We start from the raw sequence: 26,685 nt of genomic DNA on the forward strand, positions 1-26,685 counted from the left end.
ATAACATCATTATCTTAAAGTTTTGGGATAAAAGTGATGTCAAATTCTTAAATGTATAAGATTAATGTCATATATATTTAAAACTAGAATTTACTATAAATCATATATATGAAAAAATATATAATCTAACATTTTTTAAAACAGGTCAGAAATTACAATCCGTCTTATTACATGATAGGCGGATGAACTAGCTCACAACTTTTTTTTTTTATTTTTATTTATAAATTCTGTTTGTATATATATTTATAAATAAATAGTTTAAGCAAATTTAATCATATAAATATTTTTTAAGCTTTTAATTAATCAATTAATATTTTTAATTAGATAAATTAAAATAATTATTACATTTACATGTTAATTACTTTATTATAACTAATAATTAAAATTTAATTTTTAAATATTAATGATTTAAATTAGAATAGTATTGTATATTTGCATTTATACGAAAATATAATATAAAAAATTTAATCATTTTATTTATTTTTAATTTTAAAAAATAAAATAAAAACAGATCAACAAGTCAGAGGCAGACTAAACCGCATTCGACCCTCTAATTTAATAGATTATGTGGATCGAGTCAAATTAGACTAATGGGTTAAAAATAGCTGTCCGGATCGTTCGATCGGGTTTCAATCCACTTTCCACCCATTAGTCATCATAAAATAAATAGTGTTATTTTGTTGTCCACCGATAATTATCAATACATAAAATATAAATTATGAACTGATAATTTATATTTATTAGAGATTGTTGGCAAAACTTATCTATCTCCATTAGTCAAATAATTTTAATATAAAGTAAAATGAAATAGATTGATTGAAAAAGCTTTAGTTCAAGACCTTGAATATTCAAAATGAGTTAATATTAGTAAAGACTCTTGTATTATTTTGTTGACCATGAACATGTCAAAACTAATTGAAATAATATTAATATAAAATAAAATGAATGAAATGACAATCGTATGAATGACGTACGTGAGAAGAATGATGAGGATTCCTACCTTTTAAGCATGCAAAAGAACATGAAATAATAGGGTTTCAGCATGGACCTTCCTTAAAACTTCCGTGGTAATAGAGATTAAGAACATAATATTCATTGATGATAATAATTCTTGAATAACAGATAGAGCTGAAAGCCCAAATGTTCCCGCCATGAATAACAGGAAAAATGAGCTTATTTATTATTATTAGGGTACAGAAGCAACATGAAAGAGAATGCGAGTGAGTTCAACAAGAACACACACAGTGATGAGGCGGCATGCACGTAACATGCGGCGGTTATTGAAAGGTAAAAAGCAGAAAGCAAAAGGAAAGAGGGTTTAGATAGAGATACTGTTAGGGATTCCTCTGGAAGTCAAACCCGGTTTACTGGTGGGAAGAAGAAAAGTGTAGGGCACTTGGACCGGTCCAGTACGATTTTTAAGTCCTTTGTTGTTGTTCCTGTCATAGATGTTATTCTCAATTTTTCCTAAGTCATCTGTAAATCTTTTAAACAAAGCGTTTGCTTCTTCATCAGCAGTCCAAATGAGACTGTCCCTTTGTCCAAGATAAACCTCGTCTGAAGAATGGGTTGATAGTAGCTCCATCACTGAAAGATCAATAATGGTGTGGTACTTTGCAGTAATTGTTTTCAGAAAAGCTTCTTGAGGATTGTTCTTCGCCTCTTCATACTCTTCAGTTCCTGCTTTTGGGATCCATCTCCGGCTTTGTGTAGGACGGTTCATGATATAACCTCCATAAGAATACTGTCCAAAATTAACAGCGGCATGAAGAGCTGAAGCAACCCATATGATGGTAGTGCAAATCTCAACCAGATCTTGAGAACTATGAAGTTCAGGCCATGGTGCTCTTAAGTCACCGTGACCCTTCTCCACAGCTTCCTCCCACCATGTTTGCAATTCCCAATCGTCTTCAACTGCCCCATCGTCTGAATAATACAGATCCACGTAGTCTTGTACCCATAGCTTAATAGCATTCCATATTTCTAGTCCATCAACAGCATAAGGATAGTCCTCTATCGCAAGCCTCAACCCATGAGGTGCACTCACATCCTTCACCGCCAATCCTCTGAACCATCAATCAAAACAAAATATTATTTTTTGGACATATTAATTCTTGTTTCTAATTTAATTAAAAAAGGTTAATTTACCTTTTGATGAGATCGTTCGGTAATGCTTGTTCAGCGAAAACCCATTTCTTGTATACAGCGGCAGACATCTCCATAGAATATGGTCCAGGCAAAAATGTTTGTTCAATAATGCCACCTGCACTCACCAGGGACTTCCTAGCAAATGAGTTTATGTTGAAGGTGTCACGGAAGTGGGGATAAAGGAGTTTGTAAATCGGGTGAAGTACACTGAGATTCCTGTGTGTTGATATGGCAAATGGCTCGGTCACTGCATGAGTATGTAACCTGTGACAGACAGACACCATTAAATTTCGTACAACATAAACAAACATGTTTGCATATGTATGTTTCTAACAGATTGAGTTGTTATATATATATACCAGTGACTTATGAGCTCATGATAGCTTGTGTCATTTACATTAACATGAGCTTTGGCCAATTGCCAAATTGTACTTTTAACACCTTTGTCTGCAGGCAGCACCACTGTGGTCTCGACAAGCTCAAGACCACATGGACATATATATGGCTTGCTTAATTCAATAGCAATTGGTTTCAATGTGCCGTCTTCTTTTAAGATCAAGAATGTCCTGGTGGCGTAAGCCTCTGTTGAAGGAAGGTCGTTTATCTTCGTCAGATATGTCATGAATGGTTCATAGTAATCCAATACGAACAATTTCCTATTCTTGATTGCCTGTTCCACAAATTTAAGGAAGAATTTAAACAAGATATATTGAACTACTTTGTATTTCTGTGATATCACATATTGTTTTCTATTTACTTGGCGTATATTATTATCACCTCATCTACTTTGATCCCATCCATGTTAATCTCCAAGTCTTCTTCTGTTACTGTAATGCGTTGAAGACAGTTGCAAGTTGATATCCATGGCAATTCAAGCTCATCCTTATTCTGCCATTAATAAAGATGTCAAGCAATCAGAAAGAAAGGCCATGACAACAGAAGAATTGAACATCAGTAAAATTAATATTTGCACTTACTTTAAGAAGCCGAATTACATTAGGGTTTACACCGGCAATCATCTCTCTTGCAAATTCTTCATCAGTCATCCATGCAAACTTGCTCTCTATAAAAAATCATAACAAAGAAAATAAAATTGACAGAGAGTGTAAGGTTTGGAGAGTATAGTTATATATGCCGAAGTAGTGAAGAATAGTTACTACCTTTGATTACATCAGGAGTTGGGAAGTTAAGGGCACTTGGAGGAGTGTTTCCAGTGATAGATATAGGCAGATTAACTCCACCTTCGTACATTTTCAGCACTTCTTCGAAGCCATTAAATTCATTTGATGTTGTCTTTAAATACATAGATAGCACCAAAGGTCCGAGACTTCCACCTAAAGCTGTCTTTGATAATTGAGTGAATTCCGCAATCTTCTGATCACTGAAATTTTCATCTCTTGGAACATAATAAGCGTCAGCTGGTACCTCATAATATTCACCTGTAAGCACATAATTTTATAAGCATCATCAAGACAAGAATTCAAACTCTTATTTCTTTAGACCATGTAATTAAAACTCACCATTTTTCTTATTCTGGATGAGGTTTCTCCCAGTCCTAACCCTACGAGGGTAGGGATAATTGAGGCCTCCAAGAACTGGGTGATCTTTTGGTCCATCGCTGCCAAGAAAGCCTAGGTCATTGTAGACATCATAATCATAAATCCTATCCCATGTCTGACGCATTCCAGTTCCATCTCCCCTTAAGTTATTCAACTCTGCTTCTCTGTACGTTTGTAATTGCACTGGTGTCGTATCAGGAAGATATGGCTGCAATACGTGTTTTTTTGTAAGTATATGTATAAATTTCTCAATTAAATTAAGAATGGAAACAACAATGATCATGATGTCACTTACAACGTTGGCGAAGAATATGCGATCCGTTTTGTAACAACTATGGTTGTGAACCCAGGAGTTACAGTCAAAGTAAATATTGGTATGGTTGTCGTGTTGACTTGGATATTCAAGAGTCAAACTCACAAGGAAGAACTCCTCATCCATTTGGTTTGTGACATAAAATGCTCCTGGACTTCCCATCTCATTACGATCCCATTCAAAATAAATATCAAATTCCTCTTTGATCTCTTGCACAGTTCGTACCACAGAAACATTATTCTCCAAATAGGTATCCTTTCCAACTTTTCCAGCCAAAGTCGTTGCTGCAAAAATGCAAACAAATCAAAATCAAGAAATAAACGTAACTATTTCTGAAAGATTGAACTGAAAAGAAAAAGATGAGAATGAGAAAGAGAGAAGACTAACGATTCTCCGACTCGGTACTACTAATCAACTTGAAAGACACAGACTTAACGATATCAAGAGTGGGTATGTTGTTAACTATCTTGGCACCAACAGTCAGAAAACCCTGTGGAGTGTTAATGATTTGAGCCACACTCTTCTGTACCAACACCACCTTCCCCTTAATCAACTTCTTCCTTTCCACTATTGAACTCATTGTTACTGCAAACAATTTCTCACCAATGCTCGATATTTGAGAGTAGTGAGTTAGTTGTGAGGAACCCAAACTCTAATCTCACCTATTTATACACAAAACCATATGATGGTCATATTCGTAAATAAAGGAACATAAACAAAGATGATAGATCTAATAATAAGATATAATAAATCTCTTTCTATTTATAAATGTAAATGGTGTGAACACTCAGTTTTAGGAAATTGAGCATTATTTTTTATAACAAGTTGCTTCTATCATAATTAAAGATAAAAAATCGTAATTAGTTCATTTTTAGCCAGTTAATGTCTGTATAATAGATATATTATATAGGATGGTTTATTGACGACATTTCTTGATCTGTTTTGCTGCTCGAAAAATTAAGCCTAGCAACATGGTTGGATTTACAACTATATCTTTCAATAAAGAAGAATGTAAGGACTTGTTGCATTGAAACTAACAGAACCAGAACAAGTGCTACTGACTGTATTCAAAGTCTTTTTGGGTTAAAAAGCCATATCATCACAGTCACCCGAAGGAGTTGGACTTGGAAGTTCATCATTTGTAAAAAGGGAACTTCGACCAAACTTCTGTGGAAACAGCTTTCAAAGCATCAGTTTCATACAGATGAAATTTAGAACCTTCACTGTCAACTTCCATTTTCCCAAGCTGCATCTTAGTTGTTGAACCAGATTTAACCGTGACCTCTCCCACAGATAAAAACCCTAATCCTAATTTAATTTCACTATTATTTTTTTAAAAGAAATTTCCCCTTCTACGTCACTCTGTTCTGTTCTTCATTAATATCAAATATTATCTATCAATTCAAATATTCTTCATTAATATCAAAATAAATTCAAACAATACTGATAAATTGATTTTTATTTGCCATCTAGCCAACTATATTATTGCAATAAATTAAATTAATTAAGGGCTGTTGTATTAACACGTAGACCTAATTTCAATAAATATAAAACAAAAAGTTAATTTATCTCTTATTTTAAAATATTTAGACGATATAAACCTTGCACCCTCTATAATATTTTTTTTCCTATTCTTCACTTACTTTTATAATTTATGTTCCACCGTATAATTTTCTACATTATGTTTTAGACATTAGAACATTTCCAATTCACTTATTTTATTTTATCCTCGACAGGAAATTAATAGCAATGTTATCACATTATTCTTAGATTCCCTTCCAATAAAAAAAAGTAAAAAAGAAGTCAATGGTTTGACATGAAAAACAATTTAGAAGAAAAAATATTGAAAAGGAATCCTAGGCAACCGCGATCTAAGAGAACAGGTCGAAACGTGCTTTCTTAAACATAAAGTAAAGTGTTTCTAGTGGAACATAAATACTATTTTATTTTCAATAGATAATAAAAAATATTATATAACCTAAGACTTTAACTCATATGCAAAAGTCAAGTCATCTTAAAAAACATAAAACCTTATTATTGTGATTTAATATGAATAGAAGTTTCTGTTGCAGCAATAACAACCCATATGAACTATAGTGTTTTTCTTCATTTTCGTTGATATTTTATTTCTCATGCCACGTCAAGCAGACATGTAAGTTTTGAAAACTCTTAAATGTATTCATTTTTGTCATACATCAAAACAAAATATTTTATTTGGGCACCTAATAGAAACATAAATATATTTATCATTACCACTTGGCATAGTAGCTTCATCACGAGTTCCTTTAGATATGTATATTAGGATGACAAGAAATTAAGTCATTTTCAAATTAATAAATTAATTAAAATTAAGGAATTGTATCAATAAAATGTAACTCATACATTTATTATTTTGAAAAGAGAAAAGCAAATTTTGAAAAATGAGATTTTTAAATAGTTTTCACTTTTTTCTCTTAATATTTCACTGGAAAGTAAACATGAGGAACCAAGTGGTATATTTCCTTTTACTTTCCTTGCTACCAAAGAGGAATGTATTTTCTTTTTAGTTGTTTTTCTACACTAATAATATTTCACGTTACATTTTTTTTACAAACAATATGTCATCTTTTATTCTATATTGAGAACGTATATATAATGATTCGAAACAAAACCATGTTCAGTGCTTCAGATTTTGAAGTAAAACTTAACTTTGTATTGAGAAAGTATAAAGGCATATTCCATTCATATATACTCACTCACTCAATATTCAATCTAGAGATATTCAGTCTAGAGGTTTCTTTTGCTTTATGCAGAATATTTCACAGGGGAAGTCTTCAAAGGTGTAATGATTTACTGGACGCACAATACTTTGCTGTTTACTGATCAGGAAGCACTCAAATAGACCATGAACGTATTGAATCTAGCACTGGAGTAAAGGAATGAATCCAATAATTGTCAATGTGTACCAACTTGAATAAGTTCCTATGAGTGGATATTTTTAAGATGGTACTTTTTAGTTGTACTTTGAATATGTAGGTCCTCTATTTGTCTTTGATCTTTTTGCTAGATACATCAATTAGGTTGTTTTGTTTATCTAAGAACCTCAATGTAAAATCAGGACCTGTATAAGGGTTGAGGCACCCCTAAAGTGTCTCTGTATACATATTAATATTCTTTGCTGATCAAAAAAAATTCAATCTAGAGATAGCAGGATGATTTCATTTATAAACTAAATATGAAAATTTTCATCTACTAATTGACTTAGAGTGGATATTTATGATGTAACTAGAAGTTGTTACGATTAGTCTATGTGTTAATATTTTCAAAAGAAGTCATGGTAAATATGGTGGTAGTTTTTTAGTTTTTTTAAAGATGCAGATTTCTATTTATGCTGAGTTTGTGAAATTATTTATGTTTTGAAATACGTTTGGAGGAAAGACATTGAGAACCTTTAGTTAGAGGATAATTCTACTTTAATTCTTTAGTTTGTCATGATTTATTGGATCAACAAGTTGGATCTTAGAGGAAGATGACATTGGTGTTTGCATTCATATAAGTATATATGCAGTTTAAAATTTTTCATAAAAGGATTATTGTGTTGATAAGTTAGCTAATTTAATAAAGACTCAACTAAAAATACTAAAAGTTATTAAAAATTTAAAACTTGTTATGAACTAATGATTGTCCATTGATTTGATATATTTACTTATATGATTGATATTCATATTATTCATTACTCTTTATGTAAATATTTGTATTAACTAGTTGAATCTTTTTCCTTTATGGATTACTTGTTGTATCTATAAATAAGACTCTTGCTATCAGTAATAATACACATAAAAGTTGCTCTTCATTATCTCATTCTTTATTCTTCCTTTACTTCTTCTCTTTTTCCTTAGTTTTATTTTATAACACGTTATCACTACGATGCTCCAACCAACTGAGGACTAGTGAAAGCCTTTTCTTTCTAATGCTTCAAGTATTTTCTTTTCCAATTGTTGTATCTTGGAAAAGCATTTTCTTTAAGCAATCAATTGCCTTTGGAACCAATATTTGATTATTCTAGTTGCACAATAAGGTTTGGATTTACATCTAATGGATGATGTTAGAACCTATTTGTACGGTTCTCTTGAGAATCATATTTATATGAAAATCCCTAAAGGATTTTATTTGTCCAACAAGTAAAATTCTAAATAGGGTTATTCAATAAAATTGAACAAACCCTTTTATTGATTAAAGCAATCAAGACGTGGCATAACCGTCTTATTGAATACTTATTAAATGAAGGATATAGAAATGATCCTACGTACTCTTGTATTTATATGAAAAGATTCAAAAATGAATTTGCCATAATTATTGTTTATATAAATGACATAAACATCGTTGGAACTCCTAATGAGCTCACAAAGGCAATTGATCGCTTAAAGAAAGAATTTGAGATGAAGGATCTTGAAAAGGCAATTTTTTTTTTGAGATTACAAATTGAGTATTTAAACAAAGGTATTTTTTATACATCAAGAGGCTTATATAATTAAGGTGCGTAAAATGTTCTAAATGAACAAGTCACATCCATTGTGCGTTCTAATAGTTGTGAGGTCGTTAGATGTTGATTAGACCTTAGGAAAATGATAAAAATCTTCTTGGTTCAGAAGCACCATATCTTAATTAATGTCATAGAAACACTAATGTATCTTGCTAATTATACTCGATTTGATATTACATTTGTTGTAAATTTGTTAAGCAAGATATAGTTCTTCAACTACAAGAAGAAAATGGTTTAGACTAAAACGTATACTTCGTTACCTTAAGGGTACTACGAATATGTTCCATTCAATTGATTCTGAATCAGACCTAATGGGTTATGTATATGCATGTTATTTTACATATTATCACAATGTCACAATGGTTGATCACAAATAAGATGTTTGTTCACATGTAGTAGCACATTAGTTTCATGATGGTATATGAAACAAACCATAGTAACAACATCGTCTAATCATACAGAATTATGACAAAAGTTTTGAATATGTTTAAAATGTGAGTTACCACGATATAAGCAGAAAAACAATATTGAAGATAATCAAGAAATAAAAAAAATGATGTTATCTCTTTTTAAATAGTTTGGTAACTTCCAATATTACCCAAACATAAGTGTTTGTTTGCAAATTCAAAAGACATTAAAAAACATTAGATAACATGCAGATATAAGAAGATGTGATGGACTACTTCGTCATCCGACTAATTCGATGTAATGGACAAATATTGATCAAGAATTCCCCTAGTTTAGTCAAGAATGTAAAATTCTTCAATTTGGTTTAGTTACGAATGAAATGAATCCATTTGATAATTTAATAAAAATATCATAATAGCATTCATTCAAATAATAAACTGGGTCACAATTTAGAGAGGGATCACATTTCTCTATTAAAAAAACAAGAGGATTGAATTGAATCAAATAAATATATATAGAGACCGAATTGAATACAAAATACTAACACGTATAACACTACCCTACAATACCATATGTCATTATCTTGTAGTGCCACGTGTCCACCACAAAACTTGAAACGTGAGTAACAAAACATTTTGCAAAAGAAAAAAGAAATGAACTCAAAATACTGCTAACCAACACGAATATGTCTTTACTGCATTTTGTAAAGTACTAAAGAAAATGATGAAACTGAGTTAATTTTCAAATATTAAGACTTAATCGAAACAAAAGTAAAAGTGTAGACTTACTTTCAACTTTTCAATCAAAATGAAAACGAAATTAATAATTTTTTTTTTTACATTCTAGGATAAAGACAAATCAACTTTTTATACCCCCTTATTAAACTGCTCCGGTAGATGAAATAGTTGGTTGTCGTTTTTGGAGTTGTGTGTGAATGAAAGGAATGCATGGATGGATCATAAATTTTATCCAAAAAAATTTATATATGAAAAAAAAGTATATTACAGATGTTGACATAATTTGACATCCGTTGAAATTGTATTACGGATGTTGACATCCGCAACGTATTTTTTAATTACCTCTATTTTTTTAATTTTTTTTAATGAAAATATACTCAAGTAAATGAAAAAAATTTATCAAACCACTATATTAATCTTTATACATATTATACAATTTTTACTAGAATTTATGAATCATAAATTTTATTCAAAAAAATTACATAAAAAAAGAAGTATGTTGTGAATGTCGACATTCGCAATATAACCTAACATCCGTTGAAATTGTATTGCATATGTAGTGCTAATTTCTGATGTTATTTTGTTGGCAAAACTTATCTATCTCCATTAGTCAAATAATTTTAATATAAGATAAAATGAAATAGATTGATTGAAAAAACTTTAGTTCAAGACCTTGAATATTCAAAATGAGTTAATATTAGTAAAGATTCTTGTGTTATTTTTGTTGACCATGAACATGTCAAATATTATTTATCTCAACTAGTAGCCACTTGAAAATTAATTGAAATAATATTAACTTCGTGGTAAAGGATTCCTACCTTTTAAGCATGCAAACCAACATGAAAATAGGGTTTCAGCATGGACCTTCCTTAAAACTTCGTGGTAATAGAGATTAAGAACATAATATTCATTGATGATAATAATTCTTGAATAATAGAACTGAAAGCTCAAATGTTCCCGGGAATAACGGGAAAAATGAGCTTATTTATTAGGGTTCCAGTGAGTTCAACAAGAACACACACAGTGAGTCGGCATGCACGTAACATGCGGCTGTTATTGAAAGAAGAAAACAGAAGGAAGCGACGACGAAGCGTGCATTTAGATAGAGATACTGTTAGGGATTCCTCTGAAAGTCAATCCCGGTTCACTGGTGGGAAGAAGAACAGTGTAGGGCATTTGGACCGGTCCAGTACGATTTTTAAGTTCTTTGTTGTTGTTCCTGTCAGAGATGTCTTTCTCAATTTTTCCTAAGTCATCTGTAAATCTTTTAAACAAAGCGTTTGCTTCTTCATCAGAAGTCCAAATGAGACTGTCCCTTTGTCCAAGATAAACCTCGTCTGAAGAATGTGTTGATAGTAGCTCCATCACTGAAAGATCAATAATGGTGTGGTACTTTGCAGTAATTGTTTTCAGAAAAGCTTCTTGAGGATTGTTCTTCGCCTCTTCATACTCTTCAGTTCCTGCTTTTGGGATCCATCTCCGGCTTTGTGTAGGACGGTTCATGATATAACCTCCATAAGAATACTGTCCAAAATTAACAGCGGCATGAAGAGCTGAAGCAACCCATATGATGGTAGTGCAAATCTCAACCAGATCTTGAGAACTATGAAGTTCAGGCCATGGTGCCCTTAAGTCACCGTGACCCTTCTCCACAGCTTCCTCCCACCATGTTTGCAATTCCCAATCTCTTTCAATTGCCCCTTCGTCTGAATAATACAGATGCACGTAGTCTTGTACCCATAGCTTAATAGCATTCCATATTTCTAGTCCATCAACAGCATAAGGATAGTCCTCTATCGCAAGCCTCAACCCATGAGGTGCACTCACATCCTTCACCGCCAATCCTCTGAACCATCAATCAAAACAAATTATTATTTTTTGGACACATTCATTAATTGTTGTTTCTAATTTAATTAAAAAAAGATTAATTTACCTTTTGATGAGATCCTTCGGTAAAGCTTGGTCAGCGAAAACCCAATTCTTGTATACAGCGGCAGTCATCTCCATAGAATATGGTCCAGGCAAAAATGTTTGTTCTATAATGCCACCTGCACTGATCAGGGACTTCCTAGCAAATGAGTTTATGCTGAAGGTGTCACGGAAGTGAGGATAAAGGAGTTTGTAAATTGGGTGAAGTACACTGAGATTCCTGTGTGTTGATATGGCAAATGGCTCGGTCACTGCATGAGTGTGTAACCTGTGACAGACAGACACCAGGAAAGTTACAACACTAAATCTCGTACAACATAAACAAACATGTTTGCATATGTATGTTTCTAACAGATTGAGTTGTTATATATATATATATATATATATATATATATATACATACCATGACTTATGAGCTCATGATAGCTTGCGTCATTTACATTAACATGAGCTTTGGCTAATTGCCAAATTGTACTTTCAACACCTTTGTCTGCAGGCAGCACCACTGTGGTCTCGACAAGCTCAAGACCACATGGACATATATATGGCTTGCTTAATTCAATAGCAAGTGGTTTCAATGTGCCGTCATCTTTTAAGATCAAGAATGTCCTGGTGGCGTAAGCCTCTGTTGAAGGAAGGTCGTTTATCTTCGTCAGATATGTCATGAATGGTTCATAGTAATCCAATACGAACAATTTCCTATTCTTGATTGCCTGTTCCACAAATTTAAGGAAGAATTTAAACAAGATATATTGAACTACTCTGTATTTCTATTATATCATATATTGTTTTCTATTTACTTGGCGTATATTATTATCACCTCATCTACTTTGATCCCATCCATGTTAATCTCCAAGTCTTCTTCTGTTACTGTAATGCGTTGAAGACAGTTGCAAGTTGATATCCATGGCAATACAAGCTCATCCTTATTCTGCCATTAATAAAGATGTCCAGCAATCAGAAAGAAAGGCCATGACAATAGAATAATTGAACATCAGTAAAATTAGTATTTGCACTTACTTTAAGAAGCCGTATTACAAGAGGGTTTACACCGGCAATCATCTCTCTTGCAAATTCTTCATCAGTCATCCATGCAAACTTGCTCTCTATATAGAATCATAACGAAGAAAATAAAATTGACAAAGAGGGTAAGGTTTGGAAAGTATAGTTGTATATGCCGAAGTAGTGAAGAATAGTTACTACGTACCTTTGATTACATCAGGAGTTGGGAAGTTAAGGGCACTTGGAGGAGTGTTTCCAGTGATAGATATAGGCAGATTAACTCCACCTTCGTACATTTTCAGCACTTCTTCGAAGCCATTAAATTCATTTGATGTTGTCTTTAAATACATAGATAGCACCAAAGGTCCGAGATTTCCAGCTAAAGCTGTCTTTGATAATTGAAGGAATTCCGCAATCTTCTGGTCGCTGAAATTTTCATCTCTTGGCACATAATAAACGTCAGCTGGTACCTCGTATTCTTCACCTGTCAGTACATAATTTTATAAGCATCATCAAGACAAGAATTCAAACTCTTATTTCTTTAGACCATGATAAAGTATAAGTCACCATTTTTGTTATTCTGGATGAGTTGTCTCCCAGTCCTAACCCTACGAGGGTAGGGATATTTGAGGCCTCCAAGAACTGGGTGATCTTCAGGTCCATCGCTGGGAAGAAAGCCTAGATCATTGTAGACATCATAATCATAAATCCTATCCCATTTCTGACGCATTCCAGTTCCATCTCCCCTTAAGTTATTCAACTCTTCTTCTCTGTACTCTTGTAATTGCACTGGTGTCCTACAAGGAACAAATGGCTGCGATACGTATTTTTTCCTAAGTATATATACATTTGTCAATTAAATTAAGAATGGAAACAACAATGATCATTTGACTTACAATGTTGAAGAAGAATATGCGATCCGTTTTGTAACAACTACGGTTGTGAACCCAGGAGTTACAGTCAAAGTTAATATTGTTATGATGGTAGTCGTGTTTAATTGGATATTCAAGAGACACACTCACAAGGAAGAACTCCTCATCCATTAGGTTTGTTACATAAAATGCTCCTGGACTTCCCATCTCATTAAGATCCCATTCAAAATAAATATCAAATTCCTGTTTTATCTCTTGCACAGTTCGTACCACAGAAACATTATTCTCCAAATAGGTATCCTTTCCAACTTTTCCACCAAAACTTTTTGCTGCAAAAATGCAAACAAATCAAAATCCAGAAAAAAATGAGAAAGTATAGTGCATGTTTAAGGAATGTAGAAAGACTTTTTTACAATATCATTTGATTTCAAGTCATCGAATAAACGTAACTATTTTTGAAAGATTGATAATAGGAAAACTTGTATACTGAACTGAAAAGAAAAACATGAGAATGAGAAAGAGAGAAGACTAACGATTCTCTAACTTGGACTTGGTACAACTAATCAACTTGAAAGACACGGACTTAGTGATATCAAGAGTGGGTGAGTTGTAAACTATCTTGGCGCCAGTAGTCAGAAGACCCTGAGGACTGTTAATGGTTTGAGCCACACTCTTCTGTACCAACACCACCTTCCCCTTAATCAACTTCTTCCTTTCCACTATTGAACTCATTGTTACTGCTAACAATTTCTCACCAATGCTTGATATTTGAGAGTAGTGAGTTAGTTGTGAGGAACCCAAACTCTAATCTCACCTATTTATACACAAAACCATATGATGGTCATATTCGTAAATAAAGGAACATAAACAAAGATGATAGATCTAATAATAAGATATAATAAATCTCTTTCTATTAATAAATGTAAATGGTGTGAACACTGAGTTTTAGGAAATTGAGCATTATTTTTTATAACAAGTTGCTTCTATCATAATTAAAAATAAAAAATCGAAATTAATTCATTTAGGCAATTAATGCTATGTCTATATAACAGCTATAAAACATGCCGCGTTTGTGTATACCATCCTCAGATTCCTTGATTATACTTGTTTCGTACTCAGAGATCAAAATTTAAATTTTGGGTTTTATACCTGTATCATATCATTATTAAACCAGGGTTATACCATCCTGGTCTAAATATTTTTTCTCACAACAATTTAAGAGTTAGAACGAAAATTATGATCACTAATTAATCTAATGTCAAAATAACACGTATTCAATACTAACTATAACATTTAAAAAACTTATAATAATTTCGTAAGTTATGTATGAGGAGAAAGATGATTTATAGTTTGTTTCTGTTTGTGTAAATAAAGGATATGTAAAACTCAAATAAGGTGTTGTTGGAGGATTTAGTAGGGAAAGTACTTCTCATTAAGGCACGTTTAACCAACCAATTATTTATAATAAACCTCAATTATGAATTGGGTAAGAGTGAGATGTTTTACTATCAAAATATATCAAGAAGTTGTTCTATTAGATGAATGTTCTTAGTAGCGTAGTTGGTTTTGGCTAGAAAAATTAAAAATGAATGTATTCTTATAATCTTTCTCTTTTCTCTCTGCGTTTACATATTCTGTAATTTAAAATGAAAAACCCACAATGAGAATGATAAGATTTAAAAAGTCAAATATTATCTATCAATTCAAATATTCTTCATTAATATCAAAATAAATTCAAACAATACTGATAAATTGAATTTTATTTCCCATTTAAGCAATTGTATGTAATTGCGATAAATTAAATTAATTAAGGGCTGTTGTATTAACACATAGACCCTAATTTCAATAAATATAAAACAAAAATTTAATTTATCTCTTATTTAAAAATATTTAGATGATAAAATCCTTTTTTTAATACATAAACCTTGCACGATCTATAATATTTTTTTCTTTTATTTTGAAGGTGAATTCTTCACATTCTAACAAATATTTTTCTCTTTAACTTACTTTTATAATTTTTGATCCGTTATTTAATTTTCTACACTACGTTTTAGACATTAGAACATTTTCAATTTCCTTATTTTTATTACATGATTCTTAGATTCCCTTCCCCCCCCCAAAAAAAAAACAAAAGAAGTCACTTGTTTGAAATTTGAAAAAACAATTTAAAAGAAAAATTATGGAAGAGGAATCTTTGGTTGGCAACCGGGATCTAAGGTCCAAACATGCTTTCTTAAACATAAAGTGTATCTAGTGGAAACATAAATACTATTTTTTTCGATAGATAATAAAAAATATTATATAACCTAAGACTTGAACTCATGTACGAAAGTCAAGTCATCTTAAAAAACATAATAAACTAAGGTTTTACTATAACAGAATTCCAGATCTTAAACCATATTTATATAGTTTAATCTGTCGTGACAAACACTGTGACTGTATGACTATTTTTTTCAATTATAGAAAAAAAATTTATCTCATCACAATAATAAAACTGTTATTATAATATTCATAATAAAATTATAAAAAAATATGTAAACTTTATTATTGTTGTATTATTGTGATTTAATATGAATAGAAGTTTCTGTTGCAGCAGATCAGAAACTGGTCACCAATAGCAACCCATATGAACTATAGTGATTTTCTTCATTTTCCATGATATTTTATTTCTTATCTATCGAGAATAGTCCAAATGTGAGTTAAAAGTCTCACATTGAATATAATAGAAAAAGTTAAACACTATATAAGAATAAAAATACATAAAATCATTCTGTTAAGGTTGTGGAGTAAAAATGGTGTCAAATGTCTTGTATATAGATAATAATAATGTCATCTATAACTAAAACCCGTAATATATATATATATATATATATATATATATATATATATATATATATATATATGGAACTACAATCTCTCGATAACCATATCATATATGAAAAATATATATAACCCAACATCATACCACGTTCAAACATACATGTAACTTTAGAAAAGTCTTAAATGTATTCATTTTTGTCGTACATGAAAACAAAATATTTTGTTTGGGCACGTAGAAACATAAATATATTTATCATTACTAGTCGGCATAGTAGCTTTCAATGGCGAATCTACATGGGGCAGGGAGGGGCCTGCCCCCCAAAATTTTATCTTTTTAGTTATATATATATATATATATATATATATATATATATATATATATATATATATATATATATATATATAATATAATATAAAAATATAATTTTTTTTAAATTGTAGGTAATGCATATTAAAAATTAATAAAAAATAATTTTTTTATTTTTTATTTCTTTTATTTAAATATAACATTTAATATAAATACATAATAAAACATAAAATTAAATATAATAAAAAATGAAAATATTCAGGTTTAATTTTTCTTTTGGTTCCTGTTTTTATTTAAAAATTGACACTAGGATTAGGTTAATTACATCAACAAAGTGAATTATTCATATTAAGAATCTCAATTTTAATGAAAAGATCATTGATTTGTTTCGAGGAATTTAACGAAATTTATTGTAAAAGACCGAATTACATCAGTTTTTCAAAAATTGGAACCAAATTGAGATTAAAAAAACATTAGAGGACCAAATTAACATTTTTAAAGGAAAGCATAAATCAAAAGAGTAATTAAACCAAATATTTATTGACATAATTTTTATGTTTCTTTTCATTGTCTTTTTAGTTTTTCACAAATTGTAATAATCTCTCACTCTCATATGTCTTTTTTGTTTTTGTTTTTAAAGATAAAAAATTAAACATAAACTCATTATATTTCTCATTTATCATCTTCCTTTCCCGTCCCTTGTCTTACTTGATAATGAAAACATTATTTTTTTTATCTCATGAGTTTTTTGTATATTTATTTTTTTATGAATATAGAAAAAATAATAATGTATTATGTATTAATAATAATGAATATATTTTTGTTTTAATAATTACGTGTCTTAATTTTTTATTAGATTATGATCAATTATTTTTTAGTATTGTTTACAAAAAAAGTACATTGATAAAGAATAGAAGAATAAAAGAATCGTTTAAGAGTGATGAAAAGGAAATTATTGACTAAAACAAGATAGATTCTACCTCTTCACATATGTTGAAGTATTATACTAATCATAAAAAATGTTCAGTTAGAGAAGTCATTTTTTGAAGCATTATACTAATTATTGAATCTAATGATCTCAAAATTATATTACTTTGCCCCCTCTAATACTTTTCGTTAAGATCCGCCACTGGCTTCATCACAAGTTAGGAACAAGGCAATAAAAAAAAGAATAAAGGAGAGAAAAATAGACACAGAAAATTTAACGTAGTTTGGTGTATAATGTGTATGTCTACCTCCACGACTACACTAGGATGGGAAGAAATTAAGTCATTTTTAAATAATAAATTAATTAAAATTAATGAATTGTATCAATAAAATGTAACTCATACATTTATTATTTTGAAAAGGGAAAAGCAAATTTTGAAAAATGAGATTTTCTTTTTATAGTTTTCACTTTTTTCTCTTCATATTTCGCTGGAAAGTAAACTTTAGGAACCAAGTGGTATATTTCTTTTTACTTTCCTTGCTACCAAAGAGGGATGTATTTTCTTTTTAGTTGTTTTTCTACACTAATAATATTTCACGTTACATTTTCTTTTACAAACAATATGTCATCTTTTATTCTATATTGAGAACGTATATATAATGATTCGAAACAAACCATGTTCAGTGCTTCAGATTTCGAAGTGAAACTTAACTTTGTATTGAGAAAGTATACAGGCATATTCCATTCATATATACTCACTCACGCAATATTCAATCTAGAGATAGTAGGATGATTTCGTTTATAAACCTAAATATGAAAATTTTTATCTACTAATTGACTTAGAGTGAATATTTATGATATAACTAAAGGTTGTTATGATTAGTCCGTGTGCTAATATTTTCAGAAGAAGTCATAGTAAATATGAAATATGGTGGTAGTTTTTTAGTTTTTTTAAAGATGTAGATTTCTATTTATGCATTTGTAGAATTATTTATGTTTTGAAACACGTTTGGAGGAAAGATATTGAGAACCTTTAGTTGGAGGATAATTCTACTTCAATTATTTGATTTATTGGATCAACAAGTTGGATCTTAGAAGAAGATAACATTGGTGCTTGCATTCATATAAATATATATGCAGTTTAAAATTTTTTTAAAAAAATATTATTGTGTTGATAAGTTAGCTAATTTAATAAAGACTCAACTAAAAATACTCAAAGTTATTCAAAATTTAAAACTTGTTATGAATTAATGATTGTTCATTAATTTGATACATTTACTCATATGATTCATTACTATTTATGTAAATATTTGTATTAACTAGTTGATTTTTTTCCTTTATGGAGGATTACTTGTTGTATCTATAAATAAGACTCTTCCTATCAGTAATAATACACATAGAAGTTACTCCTCATTATCTCATTCTTTATTCTTCCTTTACTTTTTACTTCTTCTCTTTTATCTTAGTTTTATTTTATAACACATTATCACCATGATGCTCCAACCAACTGAGGACTAGTGAAAGTCTTTTTTTTTAACGACAGTGTTCTGCGTGTCTCAATCCAGACTCTTTCTAATCCTTTATTCATTTACAATTTTACCTTATATTCTTATTCTCGTGATAAGAATTATTTGACTTTATCAATTTTTATCTCCGTCTTATTATTTTTATTTTTATTATGATAGTGATTATTATTATTATTATTATTATTATTAATATTATTATTATTATTTTATGTGCTAGTTCTAAACACACAAAATGTTACAAATTTTGAATTTGTGACCCTTGATATTACAAAGATGAATTACTTATATTCGATATTAAATGTTGAAATATATTTAGATGTAATAGGTCTTAGGATACCATTAAAGAAAGAAATAAAGCACCTAAGAAACTAATTTGATCTTGCGACAACAATATTGTGAAAAGAGATTTCACAAATATTATGAATTGATTTTATGCCTTTGTATGGTTGAACTAAGCAATGAAGCTTTTGATGGAAAATCATAGGATCCGCTCAATCTGCTTCATTCCAAGAAGTGAATGCAGCAATAAATATTATGAATTTATTTCATGTCTTTGTATGGTTGAACAAAACAATGAGCTTTTGATAGAAAATCATAAAACATATCCAATTGGTTTTGCTTCATTCCCAGAAGCAACATTTGATTTATATTTTCATGATCGTGATATTGATTACGAACATGGTTATAAAGAAAATTTCAAAGACACATTTTGTCACCATAAGTGGCACAATAATGTCAAAAACAGAAAAGAAAAATGTGAAAATATTGGTAAATAAGATGAAAGTATATATTATCATTACGTTAATAAAGGCCATTTGAATTGTATTTGTCATACACCAAACTATCTTACAAATAATGAGAAGAACATTGTTCTTGTATTTATATGAAAAGATCAAAAAATGAATTTGCCATAATTATTGTTTATGTAAATGACATAAACATTGTTGGAACTCCTACTGAGTTCACAAAGGTAATTGATTACTTAAAGAAAGAATTTGAGAAGAAGGATTTTGAAAAGACATTTTTTTTAGATTACAAATTGAGTATTTAAACAAATGTGTTTTTATACATCAAGAGACTTATATAATTAAGGTGCGTAAAATGTTATAAATGAATAAGTCAAATCCATTGTGCACTTTAATAGTTGTGAGATCGTTAGATGTTGATTAGACCTTAAGAAAATGATGAAGATCTTCTTGGTTCATAAGCACCATATCTTACTTAGTGTCATAGAAACAATAATGTATCTTGCTAATTATACTCGACCTAATATTACATTTGCTGTAAATTTGTTAAGCAAGATATAGTTCTTCAACTACAAGAAGAAAATGGTTTAGAGTAAAACGTATACTTCATTACCTTAAGGGTACTACGAATATGTTCCATTCAATTGATTCTGAATCAGACCAAATGGGTTATGTATATGCATGTTATTTTACATATTATCACAATGTCACAATGATTGATCACAAACAAGATGTTTGTTCACATGTGGTAGCACAATGGTTTCATGATGGTATATGAAACAAACCATAGTAGCAACATCATCTAATCATACATAATTACGAGGAAAGTTGTGAATATGTTTGAAGTGCGGGTTACCACGATATAAGCAAAAAAACAATAGTGAAGATAGTCAAGAAATAAAAAAAAGGGATGATCTCTCTTTTTAAATAGTTTGGTAACTTCCAATCGTACTCAGACTTAAGTGTTTGTTTGCGAATCCAAAAAACATTAGAAAACGTTAGATAACATGTAGATAAAGGAAGATGTGATGGACTACTTCGTCATCCGACTAATTCAATGTAATTGACAAATATTGATCATGAATTTCTCCAGTTCGGTAAGAATGTAAAAATCTTTGATTTGATTTAGTTACGAATAGAATGAATCAATTTGATAATTTAATAAAAATATCAAATATAATATTTATACAAATAGTAAATTGGGTCACAGTTTAGAGAGGGATAACATTTCTCTATTGAAAAACAAAGAATTGAATTGAATCAAATAAATATATATAAAAACTGAATTGAATACTAACATTGTTCTATAATATCACGTGTTATTATCCTATAGTGCCATGTGTCCACCACAGAACTTGAAACGTGAGTAACAAAAAGTTTTGAAGAAAAAAAATAGAACTCAAAATAGTGCTAACCGACATTAACATGTCTTTATTGCATTTTGTAAAGTACTAAAGAAAAATGAAACTGAGTTAATTCAAAAATTAAGATTTAATTGAAAAAAAAATAAAAGTGTTGACTTAGTTACAACTTTTCAATCAAAATGAAAGTGAAATTAATAATTTTTTTTTACAGTGTAGGATAAAGACAAAACAACTTTTTTATACTCCGTATGAAACTGTTCCAATAGATGAAATAGTTGGTTGTCGTTCTTGGAGTTGTGTGTGAATGAAAGCTAGTTTCTCCATGTCAAAAGGATTAAACTAAGGAAATCCTAAATCTCACTGCTCTATTTGACAGAAAGATGCGCTAGTATTGTGCAATTCATTTATAAATCAAATTATATCTAAAAATGAAAACCCACAATATTAGAAGGAATTTTCTTTTACCAAATTATCAGTTTATTTAGACACTCTTTTAAATCATATGTCAGAATTAACTGTCATATAAAATAACTTATGTTAGTGTTTTTACGTTCAATTTGCTGTAATCTTAATGAACACAAATATACAACTTGCTTATTATTTGAATAGTATACATACAAAACATAGTATATTCATAGAAACAAATGAAAACTATAATATTTTAATATTTCGTTGAACATTTTTTTTTATGCTTGGGAAATATTATTATATCGCTGACCAATTTATTTACACACGTTTTTTTTGGTACTGTTTTAAAATGACTTATGGCAACATTGTTTTTGTGTTTCTACGTTCAATTTGCCATAACTTTAATGAACATATATACACAACTAGTTTAGTTTAGATTTTTTGGTAAAACATATATGCTTACTACTCATTAAAACAAAGAATTAAAAAAAAAAATGAAAACCTACAATATTGGATGGTCTTTCCGTTTACTTGCTTGGTAAATAAATGGTTGACAATTTATGTCACTTAATGTAGACACTTTTTTTGGTATTTTTTTATATCAGAATCTTTTGTATATTGTTACTGTTTAAAATAACTTTTGGCAACATTAATTTTTGGTGTTTTTATGTTCCATTTGCATAGATACAATATTCGGTCAAATAGTACATACTTAGTACTTATAATAACAAGGGTTAAATATATTTTTGGTTTTTAAGTTTTAGTAAAATTTAAAATTAGTCTCTCTTTAAAAATTTTGACCAATTTAGTCATTCATTTTTAGAAATACGTAAATTTAGTTCTTTTAATCAAATTTTGTTGAGTTTATCTAACGTTTCAAATACATTTTACGATAATACTTGAGTTAACATCAAACAGAAAATGTGTCAAACGGGATAAATAATTCAAATATTATCATGAAATGTGTTTGTTACGTCAGATAAACTTAACAAAATTTAGTTAAAATAACTAAATTCACACATTTCTATAAATGAAAAACTAAATTAGTCAAAAATTACGAAAAAAGACTAATTCTAAATTTTCCTAAAAATTGAGGGACAAAAATACTAAAAACATATTTATCTCTAATAAATTTGAAACAAAACAGGAAAAGCTACAGTATTGGAAGGTTTTCCTTTGACCAAAATTTGAGAATTATAAGCAGATCAGAGTCAGTTGTATGTTAGTACTGTTCTAAGCACGGCTACATTATTGTTGTCGTTTTTATGTTCTATTTGATATAATCTTAATTGGTATATACGCATCTTGCATAGATTAATTTGTCACCAGAGAGAATCGTACATAGGATGGTAATGTAATTAAAAATTCATGATATATGTTGAAGTAGAAACTTACTTCTACATGTACAAACATTTCTTACGTGAGACTTTTGTGTAAATATATTATACAATAGGTTTGCAATATTAATATAGAATATATAAATATAAATAAGTATTTATATGCACTACAAATAAAATCCCTAAATAATAATTAATTTTAGTGACAATTTATACACAAAAAATTATTGGTAACTAAAATAATTTTTATTATAAATAATTAGTCTCTAAATTGATAACTAAAATAGTTTTTATTATAAATTAATATCTAAATTTGTTATTAACATTATCTACAAAGGTTTTGACTACCAAAGAAGTTGGTCTCTAAATTGATCCCTAAATTGAAGAACAATTTCTTTGATAACTAAAATCTTGATAGATAACCAATTTAAAGATCAATTCATAATAAAAATTATTTTAGTTACCAATTTATAAACCAATAATAATTTTTTATTCATAATGAAACTATTTTATTTACCAAATTTTTAATTTTTAAATTAATATTCAAATTAATTGATACACAAACTAATTATTTTTTGTCACTAAAATTTGTATTATTTAAGATTTTTTTTAAAGATAAAACTTAAAACTAAAAAGAGAATTGGTTCAGTACCTCCACAAATTGAATTATTTTGGAACAATTGGATTTTTTTTTACTAATATTCATTAATTATGGAACATATAATCGATTTGTGTTTTAATATATATATATATATATATATATATATATATATATATATATATATATATATATATATATATATATATATATATATATATATATATATACCAAACTCATGATAACAATTACATTTCATCAAATATAAGCAAACTATAATCTAAATAAATAGATTGAGATAAAACATGAAAGCAATTCTTTATGAATTAAAGTTAAATTAATTAATTTATCGGGGTAATGATCTCTTTTAGGAAAAAAGATGAAAAACTTTGAAGCTCATATGTGCTTACAAAAATACAAGTACTAATGTTATCTCTCTCTCAAACTCTAAGAAACTACTTGTTAGATCCAAAAATCATAGTACATTAAAGAAGAATCACTTTTCAACAAAGAGTTTTTGAAATTTCTCTCTCCAAACATGTTCCAATATATAAATAGTTCCATAAATTTAACATAAAGAAAAGTTTGATTCACTAAAAAAACTGCTAAATAAACCACTTACATATTTATCCTGACTTCCTCTAAACATATTAATACATGAAGTCAAACTAGAATCCCTAACTACATCGTCAATATTCATCCTAAACCAATTCACAAATGTAACTTATTTCTTTTATTGATTCAGAAGTATTTGTTGCTTATTTATTTTATACATCTGAGTAATTTTCTTTTCAATCACGATGTCATTGTATTAAATTTAGTGGAAATTTTTGTATTTAAAGGTGTTTAGTGGCATAATTCTTTCTCCAAAGTTTTTAATCTAAGTATACATTCTATTCAATTCTTTTTAGACCGATTTTCATTTAACTGCTACTGATTCTAGAAGGGAATGACAACTGTTCTTAAAGTATTTATTAACATTAATTACTCAACTCTAGTTATTAGTAATTCAACCCATTTTGGACACTGATATTTGCAATATATTTTTGTTTTGTTGAAATGGTATAAGTGCAATATTTATATGGCAAAAGGATATAAATGAACATGTGTTTGTCAGAAGTGAGGGACAGGAGAGACAAAAGCAATGAATGCACAACAACTTGTACAAGGAAACACAGTTAGAAAATAGAAACAAGTGTATGTTGGAATATGCAGAACACGAATTTTTTGTCTTGTCTCATAAAGTCAAATGGATGTTTGGAAGTTTTAAATATATAGGCTACTTGATATTTCAATCAGATTTTGATGAATATTGAAAATAAATATTAAAGTAATATTTATTGAATCTCTTTCTGTAATTTTCTTAAAATTGATTTTGTAAAACAAACCTTGATTTAAGTTTTATTTTTATGCGATCGAACTCTATAAATTTTTAATATATAAATTATATTACAATAAATTTTTACAAAATAGGTATTTTGAATATATATATATATATACACACACACATTTGATTTATAATTTATAATTTAAATTGGTGATACCAAATTATTTGGATTGAATTTTTCAAGGAAATAAAGTTAATTTGGAGATAAGGATAAAAGAGATAAAACAAAAGAAATATGATTTTAGATGATTAATGGAGAAAATTGTTGACAAGTTTGTGAAATGAACCTATAAAATATATATCTGATTATAGATAAGATAATTTATAGTACCAAACTGCATTTTAAAATCTTAATGTATCGAAAATAATATTTCAAACTTTATAAATCAATTTAATAAGGTTAAAATTTGTAAATAAATTAAACACTTTAATTTAGTTTCTATAAATATTACCATTTTAAATTTAAAATCTTTCTAAACGAAAAAAAAAACGAATTAAATTTGAGTTCATACTTACAAATGTTAATTATTTGGTCTAATGGTCGTGATATCATCTTCATACAATCACACTGTATACTACATTTTATAAATATTAAAATTAAAATAAACGCATGATATGACCTTATATACTAAATATGAATAAGTTTTCAATCATCCAAATGAACTAAAGGAGTTTTGCAAATTTTAACTTAGTTACATTTTAATTATCAACAAAAATTATAAATATGCAATATTAATAACATTATTAATTATATAAATCTATTAGCATGCAAATGAAATCGTAAGTTAGTGGTCAACTTGGTATCATTTGACTTTCAATTAATTTGTTCGAATTGACGGATTCAGTACGAGTTTAATAACACTTCAGTGAATATTATGTTTTCTTTGTCTATGTTACAGTTGAAATTTGCCAGTTTAACTAGCGAATTTTCCAGTATATATATATATATATATATATATATATATATATTTTTTTTTTTTTTCTCTTGTTGAAATTTAAATTTACATATTAATTGACTTATTTTTTTAATGTTTTTTTACTGTTAAAAACTTATATAATATATTATACACAAAATTTAATATGATATTATATTTTCCTATGTTATCTTATATTGCTTTATTAGTCGTGCTTCAACTATAATTAATCACTTTTGTTGAATTATTTTTAAATGATAATAGCGATCTATTCATATTGTAAGACCTGTTTAATTTGTATTAGCAATATGATTTTTGTAAGGGTTAAATATGTTTTTGATCCTCAAGTTTTAGTGAATTTTGGAATTAGTCACTCTTCAAAATTTTTGACCAATTTAGTTCTTTATCTTTATAAATACATGAATTTAGTCATTTTAACCAAATTTTGTTAAGTTTATCTTACGTTTAAAGCGCATTTCATGATAATATTTGAATTGTTTATACTGTTTGACACATTTTTGCTTCAATGTTAACTCAAATATTATCATAAGATGCGTTTAAAATGTCAAATAAACTTAACAAAATTTGGTAAAAAGAACTAAATTCACGCATTTCTAAATATAAAGGACTAAATTGGTATAAAGTTTCGAAGAGAGACTAATTCCAAAATTTACTGAAATTTGAGGGACTAAAAACATATTTAACCATTTTTTAATGAATGACAAATAAAGTTAAATTTCTATATAAGTTTATAATTTATTTATTTTTATTTTAATTTAAACTTCATCTTTTAGAAATATAAATTTTTAAATTCTCTAAGATTATATGTTGACAAGTCATTTTGGCTGTTGTGTAGAATT

The 26,685-nt window shown here is 28.7% G+C and overlaps 3 protein-coding genes across 3 annotated transcripts; all 3 read right to left on the minus strand.

Moving 5' to 3' along the window:
- Positions 1 to 1,068: 1,068 nt before the first annotated feature.
- On the minus strand, positions 1,069 to 14,253 carry LOC114166737 (seed linoleate 9S-lipoxygenase-like). Its single transcript, XM_028051527.1, has 9 exons — positions 14,024 to 14,253; positions 13,515 to 13,819; positions 13,186 to 13,432; positions 3,309 to 3,587; positions 3,126 to 3,211; positions 2,926 to 3,036; positions 2,508 to 2,818; positions 2,149 to 2,412; positions 1,069 to 2,066 (listed from the first exon to the last, which is right to left on the minus strand). Exons 1-9 carry the CDS (start codon positions 14,220 to 14,222, stop codon positions 1,319 to 1,321), a joined length of 2,550 nt encoding a protein of 849 aa, XP_027907328.1. The 5' UTR covers positions 14,223 to 14,253; the 3' UTR covers positions 1,069 to 1,318.
- Positions 3,643 to 4,667, minus strand: LOC114166743 (seed linoleate 9S-lipoxygenase-3-like). Its single transcript, XM_028051532.1, has 3 exons — positions 4,408 to 4,667; positions 4,003 to 4,304; positions 3,643 to 3,915 (listed from the first exon to the last, which is right to left on the minus strand). Exons 1-3 carry the CDS (start codon positions 4,598 to 4,600, stop codon positions 3,658 to 3,660), a joined length of 753 nt encoding a protein of 250 aa, XP_027907333.1. The 5' UTR covers positions 4,601 to 4,667; the 3' UTR covers positions 3,643 to 3,657.
- LOC114166742 (seed linoleate 9S-lipoxygenase-like) lies at positions 10,681 to 12,079 on the minus strand. Its single transcript, XM_028051531.1, has 3 exons — positions 12,057 to 12,079; positions 11,621 to 11,884; positions 10,681 to 11,533 (listed from the first exon to the last, which is right to left on the minus strand). Exons 1-3 carry the CDS (start codon positions 12,062 to 12,064, stop codon positions 10,786 to 10,788), a joined length of 1,020 nt encoding a protein of 339 aa, XP_027907332.1. The 5' UTR covers positions 12,065 to 12,079; the 3' UTR covers positions 10,681 to 10,785.
- Positions 14,254 to 26,685: the final 12,432 nt, after the last annotated feature.

Source organism: Vigna unguiculata, chromosome 10, assembly GCF_004118075.2.
Source record: "Vigna unguiculata cultivar IT97K-499-35 chromosome 10, ASM411807v1, whole genome shotgun sequence".
Classification (NCBI taxonomy): Eukaryota; Viridiplantae; Streptophyta; class Magnoliopsida; order Fabales; family Fabaceae; genus Vigna; species Vigna unguiculata.

What these genes read in the sequence shown, in the direction of transcription:
- LOC114166743 (XM_028051532.1), bottom strand. Translation starts at nt 4,600, where the DNA reads ATGAGTTCAATAGTGGAAAGGAAGAAGTTGATTAAGGGGAAGGTGGTG. An exon ending in TAGTACCGAGTCGGAGAATC is followed by an intron (nt 4,305 to 4,407) that starts GTTAGTCTTCTC and finishes GCATTTTTGCAG; the next exon opens with CAACGACTTTGGCTGGAAAA. An exon ending in GCATATTCTTCGCCAACGTT is followed by an intron (nt 3,916 to 4,002) that starts GTAAGTGACATC and finishes CACGTATTGCAG; the next exon opens with CCATATCTTCCTGATACGAC.
- LOC114166742 (XM_028051531.1), bottom strand. An exon ending in CCGAAGGATCTCATCAAAAG is followed by an intron (nt 11,534 to 11,620) that starts GTAAATTAATCT and finishes TTGATGGTTCAG; the next exon opens with AGGATTGGCGGTGAAGGATG.
- LOC114166737 (XM_028051527.1), bottom strand. Translation starts at nt 14,222, where the DNA reads ATGAGTTCAATAGTGGAAAGGAAGAAGTTGATTAAGGGGAAGGTGGTG. An exon ending in AACTCCTGATGTAATCAAAG is followed by an intron (nt 3,212 to 3,308) that starts GTAGTAACTATT and finishes GATTTTTTATAG; the next exon opens with AGAGCAAGTTTGCATGGATG. An exon ending in ATGTAATTCGGCTTCTTAAA is followed by an intron (nt 3,037 to 3,125) that starts GTAAGTGCAAAT and finishes TATTAATGGCAG; the next exon opens with AATAAGGATGAGCTTGAATT.